The sequence below is a fragment of the Otolemur garnettii genome, unplaced genomic scaffold (assembly GCF_000181295.1).
Source record: "Otolemur garnettii isolate 467f Iridium unplaced genomic scaffold, OtoGar3 scaffold00087, whole genome shotgun sequence".
Classification (NCBI taxonomy): domain Eukaryota; kingdom Metazoa; phylum Chordata; class Mammalia; order Primates; family Galagidae; genus Otolemur; species Otolemur garnettii.
The window spans coordinates 8,488,641-8,498,332 of NW_003852482.1; the positions used below are offsets into that span (position 1 = coordinate 8,488,641).

General features: G+C 48.3%; 1 protein-coding gene across 3 annotated transcripts in view; it reads left to right on the plus strand.

The window, feature by feature from the left end:
- The window catches only part of ZER1 (zyg-11 related cell cycle regulator), a 38,048-nt gene that overhangs the window by 9,168 nt on the left and 19,188 nt on the right, over window positions 1–9,692 (plus strand). For all 3 annotated transcript variants that reach the window (XM_012808298.2, XM_023516145.1, XM_023516146.1), the window contains 4 exons: window positions 6,771–7,022; window positions 8,219–8,369; window positions 8,603–9,039; window positions 9,328–9,504. In XM_012808298.2, coding sequence (XP_012663752.1) covers window positions 6,865–7,022; window positions 8,219–8,369; window positions 8,603–9,039; window positions 9,328–9,504 — 923 coding nt within the window. In that variant the 5' untranslated portion in view covers window positions 6,771–6,864. The remainder of the gene's footprint in view (window positions 1–6,770; window positions 7,023–8,218; window positions 8,370–8,602; window positions 9,040–9,327; window positions 9,505–9,692) is intronic.

Sequence of the window (9,692 nt, forward strand, 5' to 3'; positions counted from 1 at the left end):
CTGGGACCACAGGTGCCCGCCACAACACCCGGCTATTTTTTGGCTGCAGCCGTCATTGTTGTTTGGCAGCCCAGGCTGGATTCAAACCCGCCAGCTCAGGTGTATGTGGCTGGTGCCTTAGCCACTTGAGCCACAGGCACTGAGCCTTTTTTCATTTTTAATAGAGACAAAGTCTCACTCTTGCTCAGGCTGGTCTCCACAAACTCCTGAGCTCAAGGGATCCTCCCACTTTGGCCTCCCAGAGTGCTAGGATTACAGACGTGAGCTGCTGTGCCGGCCCATTTTTGAACCTACTAGAGTAAAACATAAATGGATTGATACAGTATATATTCTTTTTTTCTGGCTCCTTTCAGTAAACATTTTGAGGTTCATCCAAGCACTTAACAGTTGGTTGTATGTTCTCACTGCAATGAGTACTTCATGAGTAAATGTACCATAATTATCCATTCTAATGTCAGTGGATATTCAGGTTCTCTTTCATTTGGGGCCATTATGAGTAGTGCTACTGTGAACATTCTATTTAGTTTACGGTCAGTCTCTGGGTTATGAATGAGGTAGGTTCTGTAGCTTTGTTATTAAGTTAAATTTGTATGTAAATTGGAACAGGTACATTTACCTATTACCTGTAATAGCCTCCATTCATAAGTTCATATGTCAGATATTTGTAACTCAGATGCTTACCATAATAGCCTCCATTCATAAGTGTGAGTTATACATAGTAGGATCTTTGTAACTTGGGTGCAAATTTACATACGTGTTTCTGTTGGGTATGAAACTATAAGTGTGTGAAATTGCAAAACATTGAACATACGTGTATGTTCAACTTAGCAAATAATGTTCAACAAGTATTCTAAGGCCCAATATGGTAGCTCACATCTGTAATTCTAGCATGCTGGGAAGCTGAGGCAGGAGGATCACTTGAGCTCAGGAGTTAGAGACCAGCCTGAGCAAGAGCAAGGCCCCTTGCTGGGGTACCTACAGTCCCAGCTACTTGGAAGGCTGAGACAGGAGGATTGAGGTTGCTGTGATGGAGGCTGAGGCCATGGCACTCTAGCCCAGATAATAGAGGAAGACACTGTCTCAAAAACAAACACAAAACAAATAAGTGTTCCAGTTACACTCCCAGTTCACACTAATTTACACTCTGACCAATAGTATGCAAGACTTCTCACTGTTCTGGGTAATGCCTGTGTTGTTGTTGCTGTTGTTTTTAATTGAGCCAACTAGTGGGTGGGAAATGGCCTCTCATTGTGGTTTTACCATGCATTTCCCTAATACTAATGAAGCTGAGAGCTTTTCCTATGTTTATTGTTTGTCCATTTCACTATCCTCCTTTATGAAATGCCTGTTCAAGTCTTTTCCCATTTTTTTTCTTTTTGAGACAAAGTCTCAAGCTGTTCCCTGGGTAGAGTGCTGTGGCATCATAGCTCACAGCAACCTCCAACTCTTGAGCTTGAGTGATCCTCTTGCCTCACTTTTTCTATTTTTAGTAGAGACGGGGTCTTGTTCTTGCTCAGGCTGGGCTTGAACTCATAAACTCAAGCAATGCCTCCCTGAGTGTTAGGATTACAGGCGTGAGCCACTGAGTCCAGCCTCTTTTCCCATTTTCTAATTTTCTGTGTCTTTTATTTTTCCAAACTAATTTGCAGAAGTTGCTCATGTAGGCTGGGCACGATGGCTCACACCTGTAACCCCACCACTCTGGGAGGCACAGGCAGGTAAATTGCTTGACCTTATAGGTTCCAGACCAGCCTGCATCAGAGCAAGACCCCATCTCTAAAAATAGACAGGCATTGGCTCGGCGCCTGTGGCTTAAGCAGCTAAGGCGCCAGCCACATACACCTAAGGTGGCGGGTTCGAATCCCCAGCCCGGGCCCGCCAAACAACAATGATGGCGGCGACCAAAAAATGGCCAGGCGTTGTGGCGGGCACCTGTAGTCCCAGCTACTTGGGAGGCTGAGGCAGGAGACTCGCTTGAGCCCAAGAGTTGGAGGTTGCTGTGAGCGTGATGCCATGGCACTCTACCCAGGGGGATAGCTTGAGGCTCCGTCTCAAAAAAAAAAAAAATAGACAGGCATTGTGGCAGATGCCTGTAGTCCCAGTTACTAGAGAGGCTGAGGCAAGAAAATCACTTGAACCCAAGAGTTTGAAGTTGCTGTGAGCTAAGATACTACAGCACTCTATCCAGAGTGACAGAGTGACACTCTGTCTCAAAAAAAAAGAAGGCTCAGCACCCTGTAACTCAGTGGTTAGGGTGCCAGCCACGTACACCGAACTGGCCCAGGCCTGCTAAACAACAATGACAACTACAACGAAAAATAGCTAGGCGTTGTGGTGGGCACCTGTCGTCCCAGCTACTTGGGAGGCTGAGGCGAAAGAATTGCTTAAGCCCAAGAGTTTGAGGTTGCTGTAACAACCTCAGCACTCTAACTAGAGCGACATAGTGAGGCTCTGTCTCACACACACACACAAAAACCAAGTTGCTCATGTATTTGAAATACAAGTCCTGGCTCGGCGCCTATGGCAAAAGTGGCTAGGACACCAGCCACATACACCTAAGGTAGCGGGTTCATATCCAGCCCGGCCCGCCAAACAACAACGATGGCTGCAACCAAAAAATAGCCAGGCGTTGTGGTGGGCGCCTATAGTCCCAGCTACTTGGGAGGCTGAGGCAAGCGAATCACTTGAGCCCAAGAGTTTGAGGTTGCTGTGAGCTATGACGCCAAAGCACTCTACCAAGGGCGACATAATAAAACTGTCTTGAAAAAAGAAACTGGGTCTTACTCTGTTTCCCAGCCTAGGGTGCAGTGGTGTCATCATAGCTCACTGCAGCTTCTAACTCCTGGGGGCTTAACTGATCCTCCTGTCTCAGCTGTTCTGGTAACTGGAACTATAAGTTCAAGCCAACATGCTCGGCTAATGTTTTTTTCTTTTTTCTTTTTTTTTTTTCTAGAGAGTCTCACTCTGTCACCCTGGGTAGAGTGCTGCAGTGGCTTCCTAATAGCTCACAGCAACCTCAAATTCTTGGGCTCAAGTGATCTTCTTGCCTCAGACTCCTTAATAGCTGGGATTACAGGTGCCGGCCAAAATGCTCAGCCATTTTTAGAGACTGGGTCTCACTCTGCCTCAGGCCAGTCTCAAACTCATGAGCTTAGGCAATCACCCACCTTAGCCTCCCAGAGTGCTAGGATTACAGGTATGAGCCACTGTGCCTGGCCTGTCCATCTTACTTGTTATGGCCGTCCTAGTTGGTGTGGAGCAGCGTCCTATTGTGACATCTCCCTAATGATTGACATTCAGCATCTTTTCATGTGCTTGTTGACCACTTATGTGTCTTCTTTGGAGAAATTCAGACTTAGGATTTGCAAATGTTTTCTCCCATTCCATGGGTTGTCTTTATTTTATTTTATTTTTGAGAATCTCACTTTTTTATCCTTGGTAGAATGCTATGGCATCATAGCTCACAGTAACCTCCTACTCTTGAGCTTAAGTGATTCTCTTGCCTAAGCCTCCCAAATAGCTGGGACTACAGGTGCCTGCCACAACGCCTAGCTGTTTATTTATTTATTTATTTGGACAGAGTCTCATCTGTCGCCCTCAGTAGAGTGCTATGGCATTACAGCTCACAGCAACTTCAAACCTCAACCTCCCAAGTATCTGGGACTATAGGCACCCACCATAACACTCAGCCATTTTTTTGTTGTAGTTGTCATTGATGTTCAGCTGGCCCAGGCTGGGTTCGAACCCACCACCCTCATTGCATGTGGTTGGCACCATAACCACTGTGCTACAAGTGCCGCCCCCAGCTGTTTTTGTTTGTAGAGATGAGGTCTCGCTCTTGTTCAGGCTGGTCTCGAACCTGTGAGCTTAAGCAATCCACTGCCTTGGCTTCCCAGAGTGCTGGGATTACAGGCATGAGCCATGGCATCCAGCCTTTTTTATTTTATAGAGACAAGGTCTCGCTATTGCCTGTCGGGGTTTGGAACTCCTGGCCTAAAGCAATCCCCCTGCCTGGGTTTCCCAAAGTGCTAGGATTACAGGCTTGAGTCATCAAGCTAGGCTGATTAGCACTTTTTGAACCCTATTTTAAAAAATCTTTAAATGGTTATCAAGCTAGTAGGAGCCTTCACTTTTTTAAATAAGGATTTATTTATTTATTTATTTTTAGAGAGTCTTTACTTTGTACCCTTGGGTACAGTGCTGTGATGTCATAGCTCACAGCAACCTCAAACTCTTGGACATAAGCAAATCTCTTGCCTCAGCTTCCTAGTAGCTGGGACTACAGGTGCCTGCGACAATGCCCAGCTATTTTTAGAAACAAGGTCTCACTCTGGCTCAGGGTGCTTTCAAATCTGTGAGCTCAAGCAGTCCACTTGCCTCGGTCTCACAGAGTGCTGGGATTACAATAGGCATGAGCCACCACACCCAGCCTAAATAAGGATTTTATTGAGATACATTATAATTCACATATCTTATCAGTAGCCCATTTAAATTGTACAGTAAAATGGTTTTTTATTTATTTATTTATTTTCTTTGATACAGAGTCTCACTCTGTGGCCCTGGGTAGAGTACTATGGCATCATAGCTCACAGCAACCTCAAACTCCTGGGCTCAAGTGATCCTCTTGCCTTAGCCTCCCAAGTAGCTGGGACTACAGACACCTGCCACAATAGCCAGCTAGTTTTTCTATTTTTAGTAGAGGTGAGGTCTGGCTCTTGCTTGGGTTGGTCTTGAACTCCTGAGCTCAAGTGATCCACCTGCCTAGGCCTCCCAGAGTGCTAGGACTTCAGGTGTGAGCCACCCCACCTGGCCAATAAGTGCTTTTTAGAGTGTGTGCTCATCACCACAATCAATTTTAGAACATTCTATCACCCTAAAAAAAACTCGATATCCCTTTGTAGTCCCTCCCCAGTTCCCTCAACCACCAAGCTACTTCTGTCTCTGTAGATTTGCTTATTCTGACTGGACATTTTTTTTTTTTTTGAGACCGAGACTCAAGCTGTCCCCCTGGGTAGAGTGCTGTGGCATCACAGCTCATAGCAACTTCCAACTCCTGGGCTCAAGCGAGTCTCCTGCCTCTGCCTCCCAAGTAGCTGGGACCACAGGCGCCCACCACAACGCCCAGCTATTTTTTGGTTGCAGCCGTCATTGTTGTTTGGCGGGCCCAGGCTGTATTTGAACCCGCCACCTTAGGTGTATGTGACTGGTACCTTAGCCACTTGAGCCACAGGCGCTGAGCCTGGACATGGTATATAAATGGAATCATGTAACATGATCTTTTATAACTAGTTTCACATAGCATAATGTTTTTTCAAGATCTAGCATTATGGTACATATAATATTCAGCATTTTATGACTGAATACCATTCCATTGCATGGATAGATCCATATTTCATTTATTCATCAGTTGGATATTTGGATTGTGTACACTTTTTAACTATTACAAATAATGCTGCTATGAATATTCATGCCCAAATTTCTATGCAGACAGACTTTTTTCATTTCCCTCAGGAGGAAGGAACCATCATTTCTTGTTTGTTTGTTTCTTTGTTTGTTTGTTTTGAGACAGTATCACTTTGTCACCATCGGAAGAGTGCCGTGGTGTCACAGTGCACAGCAACCTCAAACTCCTGGGCTTAAGCGATTCTCTTGCCTCAGCCTCCCGGAGAAGCTGGGACTACAGGTGCCTGCCACAATGCCTGGCCATTTTTAGAAACAGGATTTTGGTTTTGCTCAGGCTGGTATCGAACCTGTGAGCTCAGGTATCCCCCTGCCTTGGCCTAGGAGCCATCATTTTTAATCATACACCATGAGATTCAGAGATACCACGTCTGTGAGGCCCCTGGCATATATACCAAGTATTCAGTCATACTCAGTACTCAGTGATAGCTCTATCACTACACAGGCCAGGCACAGTGGCTCATGCCTATAATCCTAACACTATGAGAGGCTGATGCAGGAGGATTGCTTGAGCTCAGGAGTTCGAGACTAGCCCGAGTAAGAGTGAGACTCTGTCTCTACTAAAAATAGAAAAATTAGCTTGGTGTGATGGCATACCTGTATTCCCAGCTCCCTACAGCAGTCTAGCCTGGGCAACAAAGTGAGACTCTTTTTTTTTGAGACAGTCTCACTTTGTCTCCCTCGGCAAAGTATTGTGGCATCACAGCTCACAGCAACCTCCAAATCTTGGGCTTAAGTAATTCTCTTGCCTCAGCCTCCTGAGTAACTGGGACCACAGGCGCCTGCCACAATGCCTGGCTTTTGTTGTTATTGTTGTTATTATTGCTGTTTTAGCTGGCCAGGGCCCTGCTTGAACCTGCCACCCTCGGTATATGGGGCTGGTGCCCTACCCACTGAGCCACAGGCACCGTTTTTTTTGTTTGTTTGTTTGTTTGTTTGTTTTGAGATAAAGAAGTACCACACAGTATGGGACACTCCACTGTAGCTATTAGGATTAGGGTTGTAGGAAGCAGATCATAAAAGTCCCTATCATCTCCATCCATGCAGTGGGTCCTTAACACACACTTGTCTGCCTACCCTAAGGCAAAGAAATGGTTGAACAAGGCCCCATGTTCTTTGCAGGTCAAATGAACAGATAGTGACACAGCAGAAAGGAGCAAGAGACAGAGTCAGGAGTCTTGGGCCTGGCCCTACAAAGCTGCTACTTTGAGAGATTTCCAGGGCCTCAGTTTCCTTGTCCAAAGGGTAGACATGAGACAGCCAATGGCTCTCGCCCTTTTGTGTCACTTGGCTTCTTTCTCATTTCCTAGGCTTCAGCTCTGCCAATGATCCTGTGAGGATTGGGGACTCATTATCGCCCCCAGGGGTCCTTATCCTGGAGCGGCCCACCTGCCTGCCCCCAGCATGGCATCCGATACTCCTGAATCCCTGATGGCCCTCTGTACTGACTTCTGCTTGCGCAACCTGGATGGCACCCTGGGCTACCTGCTGGACAAGGAGACCCTGCGGCTACATCCAGATATCTTCTTGCCCAGCGAGATCTGTGACCAGCTCGTCAATGAGTGAGCAAGGCTAAGCCGGGGGTGGAAGCAGGGGGTTAGCATGAGCATGTGTGGAGAGATTGGGACTGTGTGTGTAATCATGGGTGAGGGGGGCTGTGGGTACTAATGTGTGTGCACATGGATATCCGTGGGTGCGAGAGAAGAGTGGAATGTCCATAACCTCAAAGGTATATACGTGTGCATGTGAAGGAATGGGCGTATGTACACATTCAGGCTTATGTAGACATAAGGTGTGTTAGAGTTTGAAACTGCATGTGTGCATTTAGAGGTGCAGTGATATAAAAGTCTGCATATAAGTGAGGGAGTTATATGCCATTTCTACATGCACGTGTGTGTGTGCATGTTCAAGCACTCGCCTGTGAACTGGCTGCGCATGGACACATGTGGGTCCACGTGCCAGTGCCAGAATACTGGATCCATGACCAAGGATGGAATCATCCAGGGGATTTTTATGTGGCCCCTCTGAGGGGTTCTTGGAATCTGCATTCACCTGATTCTGGGAGCTTGGTCCAGATGCCCCAAAAGGAAATTACTAGCCCAAGCAAGTGCATAGGAAAGCAGCAGCCTGTGGGACCTGAGGGAAGAGCTGGATTGTCCTTAGTGTTTACTGTGAGTTAGACACTAGGTTGAACATTGCAGATGAGAGTTATGTCTGTTTTACAGATGAAGAAACTGAGGTCTGGGGAAGTTCAGTTACTTTTGTGAAGATGCCCAGGTTGGGAGCAGCCAGGATTTAGATTTCAGAGTGTTTTGAATCCAAAACCTTTTCCACCAGACCAGGATTTTTGCATTAATTAGTACCTCAGTAGGACTCACCTGTTTCAAAGGGTTCCAGTAGGGGCTTAAAGAAGGTGATGTGTGTGACTATGGGGGTGGGGCTGCTGCTGCAGTGTGCGTGGAGGGCGTGGGCATGTTTATTTGGAGAGGAGGCATCAGTGTCCATGTTTGTCCTGGTAGTGTCTGGGCTTCAAGGGGGAAGAGCTCAGGATTTGCTATTGATAAGAGGTTTTGAATCCCAGGAGTCACCCAGAGAGCTACCTTTAGACTCTTCGTCCCTGGGTACCCTTAATCTCACCTGTAGCGTAATCAGGATCCAAACAGATACTACCAGGAGAAGGAAGAGGAGGCTACAGGGAGGGGAGGGCTTGTGCTTTGAAGGAAGTGCCTCCTCTGAGCCAGAACTTCTTCTTTCCCAGGTATGTGGAGCTGGTCAATGCTGCCTGCAACTTTGAGCCGCACGAGAGCTTCTTCAGCCTCTTCTCAGACCCTCGCAGCACCCGTCTCACCCGCATCCACCTCCGTGAAGACCTGGTGCAGGACCAGGACCTAGAAGCCATTCGCAAGCAGGTGAGAGCTGCTTCCCAGGGCACCAGGGCTGGCCAAACCAAGTCTGGCCCAAGGGGATCAAACACTGAGCAGGGGCAGGGCTGCTGGCCTCTAGCACACCCCTCCCAAAGCCTCTCCAGTGCTTTCCCCAGCTGTGCAAACCCCCTTTCCAGCCCTCCTGAAGCCCAGGGCAAGGCCTAGGGTGGGGAGGGGGGTGGTGACAGTGATAATGGTGGTGCTGTGACTGCTACCAGGACCTGGTGGAGCTGTACCTGACCAACTGCGAGAAGCTGTCCGCCAAGAGCCTGCAGACGCTGAGGAGCTTTAGCCACACGCTGGTGTCCTTAAGCCTCTTCGGCTGTGCCAACATTTTTTACGAGGAGGAGAACCCAGGGGGCTGTGAAGACGAGTGCCTCGTCAACCCCACCTGCCAGGTGCTGGTTAAGGACTTTACCTTCGAGGGCTTTAGCCGCCTCCGCTTCCTCAACTTGGGCCGCATGATCGATGGGATCCCTGTGGAGTCCCTGCTGCGGCCGCTCAACTCTCTGGCTGCCTTGGACCTCTCAGGCATTCAGACAAGCGACGCTGCCTTTCTGACCCAGTGGAAAGACAGCCTGGTATCCCTTGTGCTCTACAACATGGACCTGTCGGATGACCACATCCGTGTCATTGTCCAGTTGCACAAGCTGCGGTGAGCTGCTCACCAGGGCAAGGGTGGGCAGGGAAGTTGGTATTGTCAGTCCCACAGGGTTCAGAAGCCCTTGGCCAGGCAGAGGGTAGGGGTGGAAGAGACTTTCCTATTCCTTAAACCTAGTATTTCAGCAGGATATGGGCTATTTAGGGTTTTTCCCCAGATGTCCTAGAGCAGTTGTGACAGGCATACCCCCCAACCCTGCTAAGGACTAAAGGAACATGGGTCTCCAAGGCAGTCCCAACCTGTCCCCAGCTCCTGACCCATGGTCTGCACCCCAATCTCTAGACACCTGGACATCTCCCGAGACCGCCTTTCTAGCTACTACAAGTTCAAGCTGACTCGGAAGGTGCTGAGCCTCTTTGTGCAGAAGCTGGGGAACCTGATGTCCTTGGACATCTCTGGTCACATGATCCTGGAGAATTGCAGCATCTCCAAGATGGAAGAGGAAGCAGGGCAGACCAGGTAGGGGTCGGTCACCATCCATGGTTGCTAGCAGGGAGTCATTCAACAAGCCTTTACCCAGTGCCACTCTGCCAAGTGCCGTGCTGGGCACTGGAGATTAAGAAACAAATCAGGGCTCGGCGCCTATAGCTCAACCGGCTAAGGCGCCAGCCACGTACACCTAAGGTGGCGGGTTCGAATCCCCAGCC